Here is a 21,354-nt window from a genome sequence, read left to right as displayed (position 1 = left end):
ACGGCGGTGGGTTTGAAAACGATTTGCCGGGAGTCCGGTGTTCTCACGGGCGCTAGTGAGCCTAGCCCCCGGCTAGCTATCGAGCTAGTGGGTAACAGACGTCTCCGAAAACGTCGGAGCGCTTTTGAAAATATGTGGTGTCCTGATAAACTGAGCAGATATTTGAAGTTTACACAGCTACATTCTCGCCTGAAAACATGTTAAACGTTTATTTTGTGACCCAGAAAGAATAATAAGAGTAATATTAAAACTAACTAGCTGCCGCCATTGTTGACAACTGAGCTGGGCTGCGCTATGAATTCTGGGACACAGCTTCTTCTTCTTCGGGGTTTAACGGCAGCTGGCATCCTTGTACATGCAGTGCTGCCATCTTCTGTTTCAGTCCGTTATTACACTCTTAAATCCTACTACTTATTCCTGCGTCTTTTGGGATCTTACAAAGCTTCAAACAAGGCGTCGACTATTAAATCAGTTGTCGACGATTTTGACAGTCGAAGTAATCCTGACTAGTCGACTAATCGTGGCAGCCCTACTCACAACATATGTTGATCATGTGAATTTAGTGACCAAATATACACATATAAAACAAATATTCAGAAAAAGACTATTCAAATCAAAACTAATCAAAACTGCAAATAGACACTAAAAACATAACCAGACTAGACTCAACGCACAATAACCTTTAAATATTCTCACTTAATGGCAGCACTGTCAAAACCTTTGTATCATCTGGTTTAGATACAGGGTGAAAAAAACACAAATATGAGAATAATAAACATTTACATCCTGTGCGTGCTTATACCAGAAAGATGCTACTAATGTCACCTGTCTCTGAGCAGCACTGCTGTTTCTGTGACTCTCAGATCTACAGTAACTATCAGATTTCCTTAGAAGCAGTTTTATATAATATTTATGTAAAACTAATTATAATTATATACAGGGAGAAAGAATGAAACCACGTTATTGTCTCAGCAGCTTTAAATCAGACTCAAATATTGTACTATTGTGAGAGCAATTTCTTATATTTAAAGTATAGCTTCCTTTTAGATTATGATTTCACGCTGCTGTCAATGGACTTACGAAATATGAAGCATTATTACTGTTGTTTGACAGCCATGTCCACCTCCACCTGCTGCACGAAAGCTGTATCAGTCATTACGCTCTTATCGTGTAAGCTGAAATAACATAATGCTGAGCTAATAAATAATAAATTGTCTGGTTCCATAAATATAATGTTGGGATTTTGTCCTCAGTTAGTGGAAGAACCATTTCCCCCTTACCGGGAGCTCCGTGTTTGCTTTAGTTTTATCTCCTCGTTCTCTGACGTGAATCAGTGGTGTGGACGAGGAGCTGTCCGCGGTGCTGAAACCGCTTGCGTGTATGTGTGTGTTGGCAGAGTGGGATGTTTTGTGAACTGGGACAGATTTCCCTCATCCACGCTACGAGGTGCATCCAAAAGCACACGAATAAAAGCACAAATAAATGCGTGAAAGAGAGACTGCGAGGACATTTGGCTCATAAGGATAAGCCACCTTAAAGGGGGTCACATAAGACTTCTGTTATTGTTGTTTTCTTCCCGGTGTCTCCTCTTTCTCCTCCTCCTTCTCTTCCTCTGGTGGGGGGGGGGGGGGGGCACTGAGAGATATTTTTAGTCCGAGCCCCCCACCCCCACCACATTTTGAGTTACATCCTCGGAGACTTGCGCTCACATCCCACCAAAGGTAGACGCCAAATTGACGTCAGAGCACCAGTAATTTGACGTGTGATCACCTCCCTCCTCCCCCTCCCCATCCCGACCACACGCACACCCATGCAGCGCACAAGCCAGCCCTCCCCATCACCAGTATTTCCTCTCCTTGGCGGACCAATAACGCGCAGTTTCACTCTCCCTCCATCTCAGCCAGCGGTTTCTTCAAGAATAAACTAAAAAAGAAGAAGAAGATTTATTTATTATCACTGCACGGCGTTCATATCTGAGAATTCTGGCTGCTTATCCTGTCTTGGAGGGAATCAAAGCATCTTTGTAAATATTTTTCCTCTCTGGTTGAATTACCTCTGACATGGAAGTGAGATGTCGTCCGGTGGTGATGTGCTGTGTTTTTGCCGTTCTCTGCTCCGCGCTTCCCCGACAGTCTTCTTACGGGGACAGACAGTACCTGAACGAGTGGGCAGTGGAGATCCCGGGCGGGCTGTCCGCTGCGGAGGCGATTGCCAGAGAGCTGGACTACGAACTGGTCCGACAGGTAGGCACCAACGCCCAGCGGCAATATGCGTGAACGAGTCTAAAATGAACTGTGTATTGGCAGTTTCCGTATTTGGCAAGAAATGAAGGCAAACTGGAACCAGTACAGAATTGTTGCAGGCTCGTTTTCATGTAACAAACAGCTCATTTAACAGTTAGAAATCTGAAAGCAGTGAGTGAAAAGGTAATTAAACGTGGTGCCTACAGTACAGGCTGTGGGCTGTGCTCAAACAACAGACCAGCAGGATATAGCTCTGTCAGTTACTCTGGTTTTTCTTGGTAAAGCCATTAAAGTTGAAGCTTATTGGTTTAACGATAGCCCTAAAGCACACACTGCATTTTTCATTAGAGGAAAATTATTTAATCAAGCTATGACTCACTGTTTACATCCTTCTGGTAACCCATACCTGGGAGTCAGGGTTTTAATATCCCTGCTGTGTGCATCACTGCTTTTCCTGTTACTGGAGACTGACTAATGCAGACCTATGCAAACATATTACACTGAGTCTCAATTAGAAACTCAATTCATTAATTCTTAGTGATCCCCTGACTTTGAAAAGCAGCAGTCAATGATTAACTGATCTTCCGGGTGTAAATGTTATAAGCAGTGTTCATTTGTGCAGTTTCTCCTACGTGAATTCAGTATGTTAGTCTACACGTTTCCAAAGAAGTTTGAAATAATTGCATTCATCCTCAGTGGAAATGACATGTGATTGGTTCAGCTGTGGAACAGACTACGAACAGTAATTAATAAAAGCTTTAACAACCTTAAAGATCCATGTAATGTATCCAAATGTGAGCTTTCATAGCTGTAGGCCCCTTTTCTGTAGGCACTGCATTTTATTTGCTTCCAGCTGTAAATATTAGAAACAAAAAGTGTAAATAGGCTGATTTCTAATGATGCAGTTGGTCACATGCTGTAAAATGAAATAAATGAATAAAATATCACTCCTATCGCACATCTTGTCTTCTCCTCGGCAGATCGGGGCCCTGGAAGACCATTTTTTGTTCAAGCACCGCAGCCATCCTCGCAGAATGAAACGCAGCGCCAGCCACATCACCAGGCAGCTGTCCGAGGATGATAGGGTGAGTGGATTGTCTCTCTCCTAGTCTAACCTTTAAAGACTGAAAAAAACAAAATCCAATGCCTTCATCTATCTGTGTATGTGTAGGTGTTGTGGGCTGAACAGCAGTATGAGAAACGGCGCAGCAAACGAGCATCCCTCAGGGAGTGCAGGGACTGCCCGGTGGACAAGCTTTTTGATGATCCCATGTGGAACCAGCAGTGGTACCTGGTGAGTTACGCTGAATTAAGTCTCAAAGTATAAAACATTAAAACATTTTGTACTCACTAGAACTCTTTAAACGCCAGATCTAAGTCGGCAACCACACTTCAACTCACATTGTGTTGTGTACTTTGGGCTTGGTTTGGCCTTCTGTTTGCATGCACCCAGTCTGTCTACCCATGAGACATATATCCCAAAGCCCTGTGAGTGCTGGACAGCTCCCTACAGTTTCTGCTCTGTCCCCACAGAGCCCTTGTGCTTCGAGAGGGGGATTAATGCATAAATATATATGCAAAATTTGCACTCTCTGGTCTACAAAACGAACAGCAAACGCTTCCATTTGTTCCCATAACCTCTGCCCAAAGAGTAGAGGAAAAACATGACAACAGTGAAACAATAGCATACTATCAAGCAGTTCTTGCCAAAAGAGCCATTTGCTTAATTGGTTATCCAGTCCCTCATGGAGATGAGAGGGATGGAGAGACTATAATCCAGCGGGATGGTGTAGAGTAGAACATTAGGTCTCAATTTACCCTCAATTGGATGTTTTAGCCCTGTGAGGCCAAGTAGTAGCATACAACAGTAGCATGTCACAGCATCATATCCCTTTCCAGATCCATTACTACCATATTCATTTAAACCCTGAGCACAAACTGACCCCAACATCTTCATAGAGTTTGATCCATAAGTTCAGGACTTTTAGCATGGCTGAATGCAAAGTGCCTACTATTGCAGCTGCTTGGGTTTTTGTAAGCTTTTCAGGGCAAAACACAGCTTTTTTCTTGCCTCTTTTTTAAAAAGAGATGTCTGACTTTTTTACAAAAATCATTCAAATTCTGATTAATTGAATTCATTTTAGCTGATCAATTGAGTCACTGCTTTTTCTCTTACCCAAAAAGAAAAATAATAACCCTTTTTTTTTTTCAGAGCGGTCCTTTTATCAGCAAAGTAGGTGAACACAAATGTCGCTGATCATAATAATTAACTGACCCTAACGTTTCTTTAAAGCGATCTGCAACACCTGCCTTACCTACGTCAAAATGGCTACATAACTGTGTGCTGCATATGTGCTGGTGTGTGCGTTTAAGGTGAAAGAAATAGAGAGCAAGGGATGTGCATTACGCTTAGCCCCGACTTTTTTGCACCTGCACTAACTGAACATGAGTCACACGCTTGTGCAGAATAAGAAAACAAATTGAGATGAATCATTTTTGCCGATGAGGGATGATGACACTAATGGAATTGGCCTTAAAGTGCCGCTTAGTGTATTTCCACATCAGCCTGTGTCTGTGCTGCTGCACGGCCCACAAGATATTCCTCCTCAAGCATCATGATTTATTCACTTCCTCCACTCAGCACGGACAAAAGCAGAGGTAGACAAAGCGATGGTCTCAGCCACTATAGTATAATATGTTTGGTTTTTTTTTAGCTCTAGTGTATGCACACACAGACACACACACACACACACACACACATAATAAGTAGATAATAAGAAAAGAAAAAAAAGAGTGCTGAATGGTAATAGAAGGTTGCAGTGTGTGAGTAAAGCAAAGAGGTGCGACAGGTTACAAGACTCGATGATCACTGATGCTGGATTTGAGGTGGAGCTGTGTGACGGGGGCAGAGGCCAGCATAATGGCAGGGGAGGAGAGCTGGGATGAGTGTCGTTATCTATCGTGAGTGGGTGACTGCCTGAATTTAATCAGAGAGTGACTCATACTTGTAGCCTGAAATCCCCCCTGTTCGCGCGGGTGTGTGTGTGAGTGTGTATCCATGGCTGTACATGTGTCAGTCCACTTTAATTGTGCATCGAGGGATCTTTGTTCTCTGGTTTTAAGTCGCCACTCGTTTGTTATATGTGCAGTGAGCGTGGAGAGACTTGAGAAAGCTGCTGCTGTGTTTACCATTAAAATCAATGCATTGCAGGTTACTGAAAGACCCCCTCAGCTGCTGTCAGCATCAACAAGTGAGTCATTTGGTCACACTGAGACAGGCGATGTGTAACTATGTGCTGTCTTGGGCGTACAAGCCGTTCTGACAAACTGCTGGTGAACAAACGTTGTGTAAAAGTGTGACAGTTGTTGTGTATTTTCTCTGAGATTTGAGTTCTATTCATTGTCAGCTGCAACTGAGAGGATGGGGTGAAAACAGGGAACTGAGGTGGAAGTCGGGGAGGGAGGGGGGAAAAAAGGGAATATATCACAGGGATGAGTCACATCTTGGGGAAGCGTTCTGCAGTGTCTGTGCATAATGCACAAAGAGCAAAAGAGCAGAGTTCTTTTTTTAGGTTTAACTGTCTCCAGCTCTGAATCATGCTCTTCCCAAAGCAAACAGGCTTCAGCCCTGCTCCCTCTCCATCCACCCCCTGCTGATTTTCCATTTAAAACAGGCTTGATGCACTCCACACTGTGTAATGTTATACAGCCACAGAGATGGATTTCTAAATATGCCGACAGGGGGATTGAATGTGTGTCGAGGCAGGAAAACCAGAAAAACTGTGGGCTGACACACACTTCATCTCCAGATATTGTTAGGCACTTTGAGGGTTAGGCTAATCAGCCGATTTGATTGTTTTGAAAACACAAAAGCCTGAATTATATGACCTTCCCATAGCAATCTGTTTTCAAGTGGCCCAGCAGTGAAAGTGAAGTGACAAAGGAAATGCCTCCAATCCGGTAATGAATTTCAGGTAAAGGTCAGTGGAAGAACCAGGAGACTGGAGAACTTTGGCTGACCGTTGCATGATAATGCTTTAACAGCCTGACTAAATGAAGTGGTCGTAGATATTTCACACGTAATCTAACTTGAAATTACTCGTGTGTCATTTTGTGATGTCGTGCCTCTCTTCCAGCAAGACACGCGGACGTCCTCCTCGCTGCCGAAACTCGACCTGCACGTGATCCCCGTGTGGCAGAAAGGCATCACGGGGAAAGGAGTGGTCATCACCGTTCTCGATGACGGGCTGGAGTGGAACCACACAGACATCTACTCCAACTACGTAAGACACCGTTTCCATGGAGACAGCCTCCGTAGTCTGGGTCTGTCGTTGCTATAGCAATGCTGCTGGTGACACCTTGCAAGACGACTCATAAAGGCAGTATTAAATCATCTATATGATAATGCCTACCTCAGAGGAGCTTTATGAGCTTTCATTTCTAGATGGGCGTTTAACTGTAATGATGATTTCACTGCGAATGACTGCACTCCTAGCGAACAAGGATGCAAAATTTGAAAACATTTGTTGTTCTTCCGTGAATGTTTTGACTGTCTCGTAATTACGAGCCGATGAGACTGAGGGCGACTGAAAAGAAGCTCAAAGAGACGTTTCAGTTTGGCATAGTTTCTCTTGTTGAGAAAAACTCTAAAGGCTCCATCTGTGGTTTGGTTTCAAACAGTGCCGTTGCTGTCAGAAGCGAGCAGAAAGCAAGAGAATGAAGGCGGAAGAGACAGGGAGTGAGCAAGAGAAGAAAAGAAATGATGTGTGACAGGGGTCATCCACAGGCCTGATGGAAAAGACTCCCACTGTAATCAAGTTAACACTGGTTAATCAACTAGGGCCAATCAAGTGAGACACTCATCCTCAGCGATCAGGGCATATGAGTGGCATGCATTTGCATTTACTTAATGGCAGTCCATTTAAAGATGACAGTCACGGCCATTAATTTGATGTTAAAGCTGCTGCTGAGAACCAGAAACTGAAAAGAAGCTAAAACAGCTCTGTTTGACTTCCCTTTCAGCTAGAGGGTCATTTCTATGATTGACTGCGCTTGTAATGCAGGAGAATGACAGGAATGAGAAAAATGGAGAGCAGATATATCTTGCTATAAATAAAAAGGGCAGTTTGTAAATTCATGCCGCAACCTCCTGCCAAGAGCAATAATTCAGTATGTGTGGTTTCACTGTTTGACCACAACACCTCTGTTCTCTGAACGCAATCATATGTGTTACCATGACAGGAGGTAGGCCATGGCGAATCTGTGTTTGAAGCGTGTGTCGTCACTGGCGTGAACCGACCTCATCCCATCTTTTCAGAAACACCCCCTGACTGTTGTGTTCCCTTGTCACTTTTTCCAGGATCCAGCAGCCAGCTATGATTTCAATGACAATGATCCCGACCCTTTCCCTAGATATGACTCCACTAATGAAAACAAGTAAGTTAATGGCACTGGTATTCTCACTGCTTCATCTGTCTTTCCTTTGTTTTTTTAACAAAATAGGACTAACTCTTCCTCCTGTCACAACCTGGCTTGTAGAGCCGGGACAAAAAGATGGACACACCGTTTGCCAATTTAAACATTATCAGTTACAACAACTGAAATACAAGCTAATGAGGTGTGTAAATCAACAGGATCAGTGGGGTAGAGTGTGCATGTGTGAAAAGATATTACAAGTGTTGTAAATTTAGTAAATAACCAAAAATGAAAGAAAGACAAGTGCAGCGCACAAGCGGGAGATGAGAGAGTGCCAGATTTATAGTCTGGAAACACAAGGTCCAGGTGTAGCAAAGACTTGAAACACATGAGAAAAGACTGAAAACAAGGGGCAGGGGTCGTCATACGTAGTTTAGCAGTGTAAATCCTTTCCATAAACAGAGTGTTTCTGCAGTAGCTTCAGATAACGGCAAGAAAATTGGAAAACAGCGCTCACGTTGGACTCACTTTACTCCTGTTTAGGTTAACAATCCTCTCTCTGCCAGCTGCCGCACACGCATGCACATCCACACACTTTATCCTCTGCCAGCAACCCCGAGCTCCTTTGTTATCCGAATACTCCACTCCAGTTCAAAGCCTCCTGGATGAATTGGAGCCAGTCAAACAAAAACACCTCTGTTTTAGCCTCTGCTCTAAATATGAAATTCAATGAGATAAGTTATATAACTAAACAAGGTAGTGGGTAATGAGTGTTGTTAATTAATTGTGTTTTTTCTTCTCAGGCATGGCACTAGGTGTGCTGGGGAGATTGCAATGCAGGCAGACAACAATAAATGTGGGGTTGGAGTGGCCTACAACTCTAAGGTTGGAGGTAAGAGGTTTAGTTTCCCCTTTTTTAGACCCACAGTAGACAGACATGTAGGGGAAGGAGGGAGGGGAAATTTATAGATTTATAGATTTATAGCTAGACTGTTGTAGATCTCTCCTCTAAGAGAGGGGACAAGGCTCATGAGTGCCAAGAGTAAATGATGATATTTGTTCTCTATTCAGGATTAAAACATCACTCTTCCCGTTTAAAATCCCATTTGGGCTTTTTTTCCTTTAGATTTCCTGATGTTGACACTCTGCTGAGAGATGATTGAGGATTTTTGTCCAATGACAAAAACATGTTGACCCAGGTTTAATTATTCATATATTTATTATAAGCCACCTCTTACAGCATCTTTGTCTTTGTGTTAAACAGATACTAACCCAAATGTTAAAAATATACCACGTTAAGAATCTCAACAAAGTTGGAACACATGTACCACTGTGAAGCAATCCCGTCCTCTTTTAATGTTCTTGTTAATGTTCTTAGTCAGGATGCAAAAGAGCAGAAATGGCTGGGTTTTTTTTCAGTACTCTGGCTGCTATCCTGGGATTTTTGTTGTTTTAGTTTTATTTTAAGCATGTGTGGAGGAAAGACTTCCTGATGGAGGCCTGATTTTGATACCAGATGGTTGCATAATGTCAATCTACAAAATTACTCAGCTCCAATCCACTGAAACAATGATCTGCATATTATGGCTCAAAAAATATGAATGGGCAGCAGCAACATCATCTTTAAAATCTAAAGAGAAGAGTTTTATTCATAGCAAATTAATTAAAGTCTTTGACTTTTCTTTGTTTGTTTTAATTAAACCATAATGAATAGTCAGTAACTGACAGTAAGCCCAAGAGTCTGGAGACCGCTCTAACCTTCCCGTCTCACTCTGCTCAGGGATTCGTATGCTGGACGGGATTGTGACCGATGCCATCGAGGCGAGCTCTATTGGGTTCAATCCGGAACACGTGGACATTTACAGTGCCAGCTGGGGACCAAATGATGACGGCAAGACAGTGGAGGGCCCTGGTCGTCTGGCGCAGAAAGCTTTTGAATATGGCATTCAGAAGGTATATGATCCAACTGGGAGCTTTGAAACACATTTGGCATTCCTAATAGGAGCTGCTATGTGCAGCAGAAAGGAAGTGTGATTGGAAAAAATCAATATGGACAACATAATTAGTTCCTGAGAATAAAACTGCTAATGACAAAGTGCCATGACTTCCAGTTTATTAGCAAAGATTGGCAGCGGACAGCACTGATTTACTCTCAGACTGCTTTTGTCAAAATAAGACAAAAACTTTTCACATGAAATTTATTACACCCTACACCTCTAAATAATTCATTAAATGCCAACATTTATATATTAGTGTGTAATCCTATATGACAGCATTACAGTGTTTGTACAGTGTCTTATTAGGAGTATAAGCTACAGGGCAATATCTGATAGCACAAATCCAAGCTGTGCTTGCTTTTGTCTTTCATGCCTTCTGTAGGGCCGTGGTGGAAAAGGCTCTATCTTTGTTTGGGCATCGGGGAACGGCGGCCGCCAGGGTGATAACTGTGACTGTGACGGCTACACAGACAGCATCTACACTATCTCAATCAGCAGTGCCTCCCAGCAGGGCCTGTCCCCGTGGTACGCTGAGAAGTGCTCCTCCACTCTGGCTACGGCGTACAGCAGTGGAGACTACACTGACCAGAGGATCGTATGTAACCACGTCTGTTTGTGTCACATGTAAGGTTAGATTGTGGCATGATTTTCGTTTTAACGTCATTTGTTGCCTGCTTGGTTTTCAGACCAGTGCCGATCTCCATAATGAGTGCACTCAGACTCACACTGGAACTTCAGCTTCTGCCCCGCTGGCTGCTGGAATATTTGCCCTGGCACTGGAACAAAAGTATGATCTAAAATTTGAACTCATTTAAAATATATTTATGCCATTGACAGTTTAAGTATTATTAAATGCTGACTGATCTCACTACTCAGTCCTGACCTTACCTGGAGAGACCTGCAGCACATCGTGGTCTGGACGTCAGAGTTTGATCCTTTGGCCAATAACCCCGGCTGGAAGAGGAACGGAGCAGGGCTGATGGTCAACAGCCGCTTTGGGTTTGGCCTTCTCAACGCCAAAGCCTTGGTGGACCTAGCTGACCTGGCCACTTGGAAGCATGTGCCAGAGAAGAAGCAATGTATAGTCAGAGATGATTCTTTTCAGCCAAGGTGTGTAAAATTTTACAGCTGCTGCTCCATTTGTCTGCATGGTGTTAGTTTTATTTCATGTTGTAATTTATTTTTTTTAATTATTAATGGCAACAAAAGGACAAGATTTTTTGATCAAATGATGCATGATGATACTAGCTGTATGACACGTGCACATTGTAACTAATATATCCCGGACACGATCGTGATTAAGTCCACCACACAATCCAACAATCATTTTCAGTATCTAATTTTAGATATACAGAGAGAAAGCTTGTTCCCTTTTGTCCTGACATGTTGATTCCAGCAGAGCAAACAGGCAAACCCATCTGTGTTATTAAAGACACATCTGTTACTTGTTGATTCGAGTCATGAGAATATAAACTCTTAAGCCTGAGCGCAGGAGATTTCTTTGCAATGAAAACGCACGAAAGCCACAGTCATTTAAATTTTATGCCAGCCTTTACCTTTACGTTTACCTGTTTGTTGAGCATTGGGATTAAGTATTCAAATACATAAGCTACCAGCCATGGAGAAAGTAAAAAAAAAAACACCTTCCTTTCCCTCTATCTCACTAGATGTCATGTTTATATTAACAAGAAATCGAAGAAAATTGATCCGTCATTGAAACTTTTAAGAGCATATTGGAAAGACCGACAGGCAGCCGAGGTCAGCTGAGCTGTGTCTTCCTGAAAGTGTCTGTTCTGCAATTTGCTTTGGATTATGGGACTCAATAGCACCCAGTTTCCCCATTACCGCCCAACATCCATGTTTAATCCCGGGGATTTGGCTTTACATTTCCGTCAATGCTTAGTGGGCTACAACCCCCCCTCCAGCTTTATGCCAGCTTGAACACGGAAATCCTTTCATTCATGTCTGGGAGAGATGGGGATTAGCTTTTTTATTTTTTTTATGCAAATAAACGAGCAGAGGTTTCAAATGCCTCATATGCATTTTATATGTGCATATATATATGTGTCTGAACTAACTATAAACTGATATGCAAGCTGTGCAACTAAAGTAGTGCAGGATTTTGTTGTTGTTGTTGTCGTTTTGCTTGTTTTAGCTGAGTTACCTGCAAAAATGATATAATGTCACATATGATCAATTTTTGTCGTCATGAGGAGCTGTTTGCTGCCTGCTGTTTCACTGCTATTTTAATGCATCCCGCAGGGAGCTAAAAGCAACGGGGGAGATCACTATAGAGATTCCAACTAAAGCCTGTGCAGGCCAAGAGAACGCGGTCCGCTCACTGGAGCATGTGCAGGTGGAGGCGAGCATTGAATATACCAGGAGGGGGGACCTACACATCACACTCACCTCTCCAGCTGGTTAGAGACATGCACACAAACACAAATAACACACGCGAGCGAAATGACAAAGCTCTCAAATAATCCTTTTTGGCTTTTCCCTCAGGGACCAGTACAGTGCTGCTAGCAGAGAGAGAGAGGGACACATCCTCTAACGGCTTCAGAAACTGGGACTTCATGTCCGTCCACACATGGGGGGAGGACCCTGCTGGTACATGGACCCTAAAAATCACAGATACTGTGAGTTAAGAATGTATATATATGTACTTATATATGTTGTGATGAAAATCTTCTTTCTACATGTAATCCCAATACAAATTCCACTGTCTACTATAAGTAAAATTAAGTCTTTTTTATATATTGTATATATTTTTCAAACCTTACCCAGTCCGGCCGCATGGAGAACAAGGGTCGGATTTTGAACTGGAAGCTGATCCTTCATGGAACATCAGAAAAACCGGAGCACATGAAGAAACCTCGAGTGTACATTCCTTACAATGCCGTGCAGAACGACCGCCGTGGTGTAGAACATATGGATGACATGATGGAGGTGAGTGCAAGTCCAACATAAATTAAAACTGCAGGTGAATGCCTACGAAGGTTTGGATGCTAGACGATTGACAGACAGTAATAAGCACACAAAGGAACAGATCAAAGCATCCATTTAAGATCAACTTGAGTCGAAAGCGCGAAGTTTAAACTATGTACCAGTTTTTAATTCTAACAGTGATTGGCAGCTTGATGCATATAAATCCTACACCACAGAATCGGTTCAAAGCCAACACGATAACCGTGCTTATGTTGTCTATTCGGTCGACAAATCTTAGTGTAACAAACACAGAAGCTTTTCAGATGTTTGATGATGTAGTAATGATCCTGTTAACTATGTAAAAGAATCCATGCAAAAACAAGAAATGTTCTGAATCCCAGTCAGTGTTACATTTCAGATCTCAAAAGATGTGTGGGATTTGAGCATTAGACTAAGTTTGCGAGCAATTGTTGGTGCTGCTCTCCCAGCAGCGCAGGGCAGGATTAGATTAGGGTTAGCACATTTGATAACTTAGACCTCAGAGGGCTAAACGATAAGGAGATGACAGGAACCTTGTTTAGATCTGATAACAGATGTTGTTTTATTTCAGCTAGCCTGTCTACATCTGCAAAGCAGTGATACAGGGATCTTGTCCATAGAAACAATTTTTAAACATATTTTACGACCCACAAGAATCGAAACCAAACTTTAGACCTCCTCATTGGATTATTCTGGTATCACTGTGAGTGTGCCAAACTAATGGCTAGCCTCCTTTCTCTCTTTGTGTCTGCTGTTACAGGAGCCAACACAGGCCCAACCTCAGAAGACTGAGAATGCCCAAGCCTCTCCTAATAACTCAGAGAAGGAGATCAAAAAACCCTCAAATTCACCCTTCTCCCCCTCCCTTGCTCTGCTGCGTCTCCTGCAGACGGCCTTCAACCGGCAGACCCCAGCGCTGCAGCAGTCTGAGCCCATTGCCAAGGCCTGGAGGAAGCAGCAGCAGCTGGGCCAGAGCTTCTCTCCCCCTGCTACGAGACTCCCGCCTCAGAAGCTGTACCAGGCTCTGGACATGATCAACAAGTACCGGAGCCCTGAGGACAGTGTCTACAGTGACTACAGTGACGGCTTCTACAGCACCAAGCCGTACAGGCACAGAGATGACCGTCTGCTCCAGGCCCTGTTTGAGATGCTCGACGATGCCCGCAAGTGAAAGTCTAACAGAGCAGTGAGGAGATCTAAGTGGAAGAGACTGTTGGTTTGGGAGCTGTGGAACAAGGTGAAACGAAGAAGGCTGAGACCAGGCACTGGGAGAGGAGGAGGAAAAAAGATACAGAAAAAGAGAGAACTCTTCCTGTTCTGTTGTTCCCCCCAAAATGCTGCATATCTGACCTATTAACCTTCACTTGCCAATCACCTTTTGTAAACAGATATTTAAATTCCTTCATTCAGTGCATAATGTCCAAATGTGATTCAAAGCATCTGCTTTATCTCCATGTAGTGAAAGTAAAAAAAATCATTTACACCAGACGAAAAGTGGAGTTGGTGGTGGTGATGGGGTTGACGGTGGCCTTTTCTCTCATCTCTTTACTGCCTGCTGAAGCATGCCACCTTTAGAATCTAAGTTTTGTAATAGTAGCTATATATTATCTATATATTATTCAGAGACATGGATTGTAATATGGATTTGTAATTACATCAAAAATCTTGACATTCTGATTCAAAAATCCCATTTCTACAGACTTTTTTTGGCATTGTCCAAAGTTTATGTCAATATGTTTCTCACTACAAATTTATTTGCTGTAGGGGACAAATTGATCCTAATTCAAATCAACATGAATTTAAGAGTGAAATTAAATTTGAATTCGATTAGTCGTTTGAAAAGGTTTAAAAGTGTTGACTAAAGATTTATTCTCAGGGTGTCAGCGAACCTCAACAGAGGACTTTTCAAAGTATTTAGAGAAATATATTTAGTGTGACAGATTATTTAGTGTAAAATGATACAGATGACACGATAATACAGACGAAACATTAAAACTAGAAAAGATTATGATAGCAACAAATGACTGAAAGAGCACTGGAAATCTTTTCAGTTGGAGCGAATTACAGATTAATCTTCTTGTGCAATTTGTTTAATTTTGTATGAGTATAATGCTGCATTAAATTAAATATTTTTCTATGGATACCTTATAGGTTATGAAACAATATATAGAGTCTCAAAGTCTCAAACTATTTATTTTCTCATGACACAGTTCAGTAAAGTCAGTGTAGTTATAATCACTGCAAATGAGCACTGCCAAAAATCCTGCTCTTACAAAGAAGCTCCTGTGCAAAAAGCTCTTTAATCAGAATTTGTAATATGCCATCTATAAACAGTTCTGTGAATCCTGGACACAATTTTATTTTTATTTTTTGCATTATTATTTGCAAATAAACCACTTCTCTGGTGTTGTTTGATTTTAATCAATCTATTGACTGACCAAAAGCTGTGTAGAGTAGGGGCTCTGCAGTACAACTCTTAAGCACATTCATGTTGAACGCCTTAAAATATGCTGTAACACATGTGCATACTCATCTCTATGTGATGTAGGTTGGTTTAGAGATGCTAGTGTAAGTGTTTATGACATAAATAGCTATGAAGTCCTTATGCAGAGTCCCTACCCTCCAGCTTGGAGCTGCCCGCCCCCACTGCTCTGCCAACACAGTGACAGGAAAACAACAATGTTTGGAAAAACGCTTTACATGCACCCTGTAATTTAGCCATTCTTTAGTGTAGTCCATGCTGTTTCCTTTATGTTTTAGTTTCTGGCTGAGACTTCAGGCCAGAGTTGTTTACACAAACCAATGTTATGTTGTGATATCTGTATGGGTGTACAAAAAATTATTATTATTTATCTTAATAAACTGCAAAGTGACTTCTTGTGTGTGTTTGAGTCTCTGGCAATAGGTTAGGGCCACCTTGCTAATACTGAGTTGGATCTCCCTTTTTCTTTCTGCACTGCTGTAATTCAACAAGGTGCTGCAAAGATTCCTCACAGATTTTTAGTCCATATTGACATGAGAGCATCACACAGTTGCTGCAGACTTGTTGGCTGCACATCCATCATGTGGCTCTTCCATTCCACCGCATCCCAAAGGTCTTCTATTGGTGACCAATGGACTTTTGAGACAACCTGGGTACAATAAAGTCATGCTCCAAAAACTAGTTTGAATTTTTTAAAGGTTTGTGACATGGTGCATTATCCTGCTGAATGCAGATGACTACACTGTGGTCATAAAGACACGATAATGATCGCTGACAATACTCAGGTAAGCTGTGGTGTTTAAACGGTGCTCAGTTAGTACTAAGGAGCCCAAAGTGTGCCAAAAAAAGACATCCCTCACACTATTAATTCACTAACAGCAGCCTGAACCATTGATACAAGGCAGGATGGATCCATGCTTTGATGTTTGCTTTACAGCTGAACATTAGATAAGTTTCCCAATAGATAATCAAGTCCAGATTATACTTTATGAAATCTAGAAATCAACATTATTGAACACATGAATCACAATTTCAATTTCAATAAATTCAGCACTAAAAGCACTGAATTTATTGCCATGTGATTGCGTGCAGCTGAATAACTGTTGAGTGTACGACTACATTGATATTTTGTCCAGAAAGACAAGCAGTGGGTGCAGATTAACCAGCGGATGCACTTTGGATTTTTCTGAAAAGCTTCTCTTTTTGAGGCTCAAAATGAACATTCATATTTTTCTTAATGGAAGTAAATTTAAGCCATACAATGCTAACACTCACTTAGCCATGTTCTGTAAAGAACAGTATTGCTATTTATAGAACCTGACTAAATCTGCTGTTTAATCCACAAACCTTCTAAAACCTTCCAATAGTTGATTTATCGATTTATTGTCATATAATTGTGGTTTCCTGAGACTAGAGACTCTGGAATCCCCTGGCTTGTCTTTTAGCACTAGAACTTGCATAAGCAGCTTTTACATTAAAAACTGGTAGAGGCATTTATGATACCCAGAAAATAAATAACTAAAATAAATTAGTGTAGTGTTGCTTAGTCTTCTGTGATCCTGAACTTATAAGTGATCATATCTCAGTGTAGGGACCAAAGCCCTGCATTGACACCTCACTATGAAATTACAACTTGCTGAGAATAGAAAATCTGAAGGAAATGAGATTTTCATGCACTGTCTGTCTAAAATCTACAATTTCTTTTAAATGAAATAGAAGTACTAATTGTCCTAATAAGTTCTATTTTGTTAATTTGCACTGAAATGGGGCCACTGAGCTGCATATGTACACTGTCCAGATGTGTTTTAAACCTCATAAACATGCATTAAACCCATAAACATTCAAATATTTGCTTCAGTTGCTTTATAATAACCCTCTTTAATTGCTTTTTTTCATGTGAGAGTGACAATGTTTTGTCTTATTGTATGATACTTGTTGCAACAATGCAACAAGCAGTTAGAGCAGCTTCTGTCACTGGATTTGATATTGAATAGTGCCACCTTGTGGAGCAGAAGGAGAAAGGATAAGGAAAAAATGCCTGATGCCTGCTGTATGACTTATCTGTGCAAATCTTGAGATTTAAAAATGAATTTGAGGAAGTTGTCCTTCTATTTTGAGTATCCTGTACTGTCTAAACAGAGGGGAAGAAGGAAAGAAGTGTGGGTGTAACACTACCTTTTAATGGTTTTCTTGCCCTGTTATGTCTTACTCTCCTCCCCTCATCTCCTCCCATTTCCCTCTTTTCCCTTCACATCTGGCTACTTTGGTTTTTCTCCAGAAGTGAATACTGCAAAAAGCCTGAAGAAGAATGTGAGAGGGGGGAGATGAAGAAAGGTATGTGAAGAAAAGGGAGAGGAAAATATTGTAAACGCAGCGAGAGAAAAATACAAACCATAGGAAAGATGTGGGAAAACTGACTCCGAAAAAAAATCCTGGTGGAAAAACAGTGAGTTAAACAGTAGATTTCCAGGAAGAGACAGAGTGAGCAACAGAGAAACACAAACAGAGGAGCAAAAAAATAGTGCCTTCGGGAAAAGCTCTGCGTGTTTTACCACCAGCAGGTCACAGTATGGCACTGTTCCCTTTCTGCAAGGCGTCATCAGGTTAGTGCAATCTCTATGACCACTGCTCCACCTCTTCGACTGATGTCAAATCTGGTTGTTTACGCCTGATTGATTTGTGCTGTATTTATGTACGCTAAAACTGGATTACTTTTAAGATGAAGAGACTCACATTGAATCAAGCGGAAAGAAGAACAGACATAAAAAACTTGCAGTGTTTTTTAAACCTATCATGCGATACAGAAAAATGTTAGTTTTATCTCATGCAGTCCCATGTAATGTCAGTTTTTCTTTGCATCTGTGTGTTTGCCTTTCAAGCAGGACCAATCAGAGTGAGCAGAATACAACTAGTCCTGTGCTGTTTTCTCCTGTCTCTTATCATATGTAAGTGTACAGAATAATGTGTTCTGCTCTACCCCTTTGTGTCACTGCATACACCTAGAAGAGTATACAGTAAAAAACCTCAGCTGAGTCATGTGCTCAGTAAAACACACGCTTTTAATTAATTTCCACAGAAAAATATTTATTTTTTTGCTTTTGGCTTCACTTGGGACAGATTGCTATGAATCATCTCCTCTAAATATTTTGCGCATAGTACAAGTTACAAAGTAGAAGTATATAAGATCAGTTTGCACTGCACAAATAAGCGTCTGGTGTTTCCTCCTCAGACTACCTTCATGGCAGCAGAGCTGCTGTCAGAGTACACCCAGCTCACCCTATATTTCATCCCTTGGAAATGGACAGGGGGAGAAAAGTGACAGACATGGAGGTGCTCAAGGGAGCAGAATCGCAGACTCCTGCAGAGACACCATGGGGTGCTCCCTTGGTGTGGGGTGACAGCCGCCACTCGGCGTCGCGCAGGGCTAAATTTGCACAACGGGAAATGCGCATAGGTCTGCTGGCCTTTGTGGTGGGGACTTATGCCCAGTTCATCAGGCGTTTCCTGTACTCGGCTGAAACCTACTTTCTTCCTGGTCAAGTAGTCACATACTACATCCTCACAGATAATCCCCGCTCTCTGGATCCCCCCGTCAAGCTGGGGCCTGAACGAGAGATGAAGGTGGTTCCTATTGCCGAGCTGCCCGGGTGGGAAAGGCTGGCTCATCGTCGAATGACCCTTCTTGGTGATGCCATCCGAGAATCAATTGACAGTGAGACTGATTACATCTTCTGTGCTGATGTTGACCAGGAGTTTGTTGCTCCTGTTAGAGCGGAAATCCTTGGAGACCTGGTGGCTACACTGCACCCAGAACTCTATGGGATGCCAAGAAATGCTTTCCCTTATGAGGATGATGAAGGCTCATCAGCTTACGTGGAGGAGGATGAAGGAGACTTTTACTACACCTCTGAGTTTTATGGCGGGGCGGTATCTGAGATGTACAAACTTGCTCGCGCTTGTTCTTTGCTCATTCTTCAGGATCACGCTGATGGGATAACAGCCAGGGGCCTAGAGGAGAGCTACCTGAACCGATACCTGATTGACCACAGGCCGACCTGCGTGCTGTCCCCAGAGTACAGCTGGTGGGATTCTGACCTGTCTGCTCAAGTGCCTGTACATAGGCTGCTGTCCTTGGGAAGGCAATGTGAGTCTTATAATGATAAGCAGAGAGAAGAACACAAATGTTGATTTTTTTTTAATGAAAAAAAGACCCATAAATCTACACAGAGGACTGTTTCTATTGTTATATCTGACTGTGCTGTTATGACAGGACAGATGATGGAAAGAAAAGATAACGGAGGGGCACATACTGCAGTTAACGTCACAATTTCCATTTAATTGTTTGTTCTATAGGCCAATAAATGCAGCCTGCAATCACACCAGAGCAAACTGCGCAATCTGCACTGAATTAAAGATCCATTTGGGGGAACGATTCCCTGCACCTCCTATCTCTGCCAGAGCAGACAAAAAGAAATTGACCTGTCTCTTTAAAAGGAAAGTCCTGTCTACTCCATTAATGTCAGCCTCAGAGATACTGCTCCATTGGCTTTGTGGTCAGCAGCGATAAGAGTCAACAGAGTAAGTGCACTCTTTTCCCCACAGTGGCCAATCATTAACTAGAAGAGCTGCTGTTTCAAGGTTTTTAAAGACCAGGTGGCTGAAAATGGACCCAACAGGATGCTGTCTGCCCAGATTGCACGTGTCTAAATTTGAGCTTTGTGAGAGTAAATGTTTTTGAAAATGTTTCAGGATGTACTGAATATTTTCCACTATAAGGTGTTTTATGACTTGGAGTAAAAAGCAAACTCAAACGACCTGACGGTGGTTGTTTTGTGTTGTCTGTGCCTTGGCCTTTCTCGCTCTCTCTCATTCACACACACACACACACACACACACACACAAACATACACCCACATTCTCACTTTGCTTTCTTTTCCATGTGTGCTGTGTTTTAATGGGAGGGTTAAACAGCAGCAGATGTTTTCTTCTCACTGCCAACAGAATCTGTCCTCGGGGCCAGACCGCCACGTGGAGTGAAGTTGAAGGTGGATTTCAAATAATCCTGCGATACAAGCCATCACGGCTTGCTACCTGCATGTTTTTGACTCATTACTGGTATTCAAATTGGAACAGAATTACTCAGTGGACTTTCTGTCTCATAACACCCTGCTTTCACATATCGACAAATGCACAGAACACAAAGTGATTTCCGTGTGCAGAGTTCCTCAACATCTGGGGCTAGTTTCACTAAGACAGACTGACTGTGCCTTATATCTAAGTAGTCAAATTAATGTACTGAGAAAAAAAAAACATCTTGAGTATTTTTTTTATCTTTTTTGAAGCCACTATCACTGTGGCTGTTACAATGGAAACCTATTTCTTCTTTGGCTGTAAAAAGGGGAAAAGACATGGATTTTATGAATCTGTATTTCTTTAATTAGATCAGCAGTCACCAGAACTATAGATCAGCCTATGAAACCACTCCCTGTTAGATTTTGCTTTGAACACCTGCTTTGAAAACCTTTGTTACCAACAGTATAAAGGGTATGTTGCTTAGTTTACTTTTATTCTCTCAGTCTGATCCATGATCAGTGCCCCTTTTTCATTCCACTATGCAAAGCAGGTTAAAGCAGGTTTAGTGGTGGTCAAAGAGAGCATATTTCCAGGAGCAGCATAACCTAAAGCAAAAAAGAGACAACACATAAGTCAGTGATGTGAGAAGATATTAATCTGAATATCAAATCTTACTTTGCTGACAGATAAATCTGTTGTGCTGGATGAATAGGACAAGGGGGATTCCTTCAATTCTTATTATATAGAATAGGGTTCAAACTCATATACTTCCTTAAGTGGACTTTACACAAATGCAAAATTACCTGTTGAAATGTTAAAGAGTCATCAGTGGCTTGAATTTCTTTGGCTTCCCTTATTTCAATGTAAAACAGGCTTTGATCAGTTATCTCTAAAATGACTTTGGTGAGTGGCTTAATGGTGAAGTATGAGGTTACTCTTGCTGTATACCATTCCTGCACATTTTTATTGCAGGGATAGCCTGGGAAGTGTGCATAAATAATAATAATAATGGATTGCATTTATAGAGCGCTTTTCGAGAACCTCAAAGCGCTGTACAATTCCATTATTCATTTACTCTCACATTCACACACTGGTGGAGGCAAGCTACAGTTGTAGCCACGTCTGCCCTTATTAAATAAATAAATAAATAAATATTATTTATTTATTTAAAGACTAA

The 21,354-nt window shown here is 41.8% G+C and overlaps 2 protein-coding genes across 3 annotated transcripts; both read left to right on the top strand.

Annotated features, from left to right (window-relative positions):
- The first annotated feature begins 1,833 nt into the window (after positions 1–1,833).
- Positions 1,834–15,488, top strand: pcsk1 (proprotein convertase subtilisin/kexin type 1). Its single transcript, XM_040029118.1, has 14 exons — positions 1,834–2,243; positions 3,224–3,328; positions 3,415–3,537; positions 6,380–6,526; positions 7,603–7,679; positions 8,462–8,550; positions 9,439–9,611; positions 10,038–10,250; positions 10,342–10,442; positions 10,532–10,765; positions 11,918–12,075; positions 12,161–12,294; positions 12,443–12,604; positions 13,383–15,488. The coding sequence occupies exons 1-14, from the start codon at positions 2,061–2,063 to the stop codon at positions 13,791–13,793; spliced, it is 2,310 nt and encodes a 769-aa protein (XP_039885052.1). The 5' UTR covers positions 1,834–2,060; the 3' UTR covers positions 13,794–15,488.
- A 1,840-nt stretch (positions 15,489–17,328) lies between these two features.
- Positions 17,329–19,919, top strand: LOC120731840 (globoside alpha-1,3-N-acetylgalactosaminyltransferase 1-like). 2 transcript variants are annotated; one of them, XM_040029126.1, is made up of 3 exons: positions 17,329–17,707; positions 17,984–18,049; positions 18,334–19,919. In XM_040029126.1, exons 1-3 carry the CDS (start codon positions 17,674–17,676, stop codon positions 19,290–19,292), a joined length of 1,059 nt encoding a protein of 352 aa, XP_039885060.1. In that variant the 5' UTR covers positions 17,329–17,673; the 3' UTR covers positions 19,293–19,919. The 2 variants fall into 2 exon arrangements, with proteins under 2 accessions (XP_039885060.1, XP_039885061.1); XM_040029127.1 differs by having other exon boundaries at positions 17,330–17,707; positions 17,987–18,049.
- The last annotated feature ends 1,435 nt before the right edge of the window (positions 19,920–21,354 follow it).

Source organism: Simochromis diagramma, unplaced genomic scaffold (assembly GCF_900408965.1).
Source record: "Simochromis diagramma unplaced genomic scaffold, fSimDia1.1 OVJJ01000483.1, whole genome shotgun sequence".
In the NCBI taxonomy this organism is placed as follows: Eukaryota; Metazoa; Chordata; class Actinopteri; order Cichliformes; family Cichlidae; genus Simochromis; species Simochromis diagramma.
The sequence above is the reverse complement of the archived record's forward strand: the minus strand, read 5'-3'. Positions and strand labels throughout refer to the sequence as shown.

What these genes read in the sequence shown, in the direction of transcription:
- pcsk1 (XM_040029118.1), top strand. Translation starts at nt 2,061, where the DNA reads ATGGAAGTGAGATGTCGTCCGGTGGTGATGTGCTGTGTTTTTGCCGTT. An exon ending in CCCTAAAAATCACAGATACT is followed by an intron (nt 12,295 to 12,442) that starts GTGAGTTAAGAA and finishes AACCTTACCCAG; the next exon opens with TCCGGCCGCATGGAGAACAA. An exon ending in ATATGGATGACATGATGGAG is followed by an intron (nt 12,605 to 13,382) that starts GTGAGTGCAAGT and finishes CTGCTGTTACAG; the next exon opens with GAGCCAACACAGGCCCAACC.
- LOC120731840 (XM_040029126.1), top strand. Translation starts at nt 17,674, where the DNA reads ATGGCACTGTTCCCTTTCTGCAAGGCGTCATCAG. An exon ending in TTTCTGCAAGGCGTCATCAG is followed by an intron (nt 17,708 to 17,983) that starts GTTAGTGCAATC and finishes TTGCCTTTCAAG; the next exon opens with CAGGACCAATCAGAGTGAGC. An exon ending in TCTCCTGTCTCTTATCATAT is followed by an intron (nt 18,050 to 18,333) that starts GTAAGTGTACAG and finishes TTTCCTCCTCAG; the next exon opens with ACTACCTTCATGGCAGCAGA.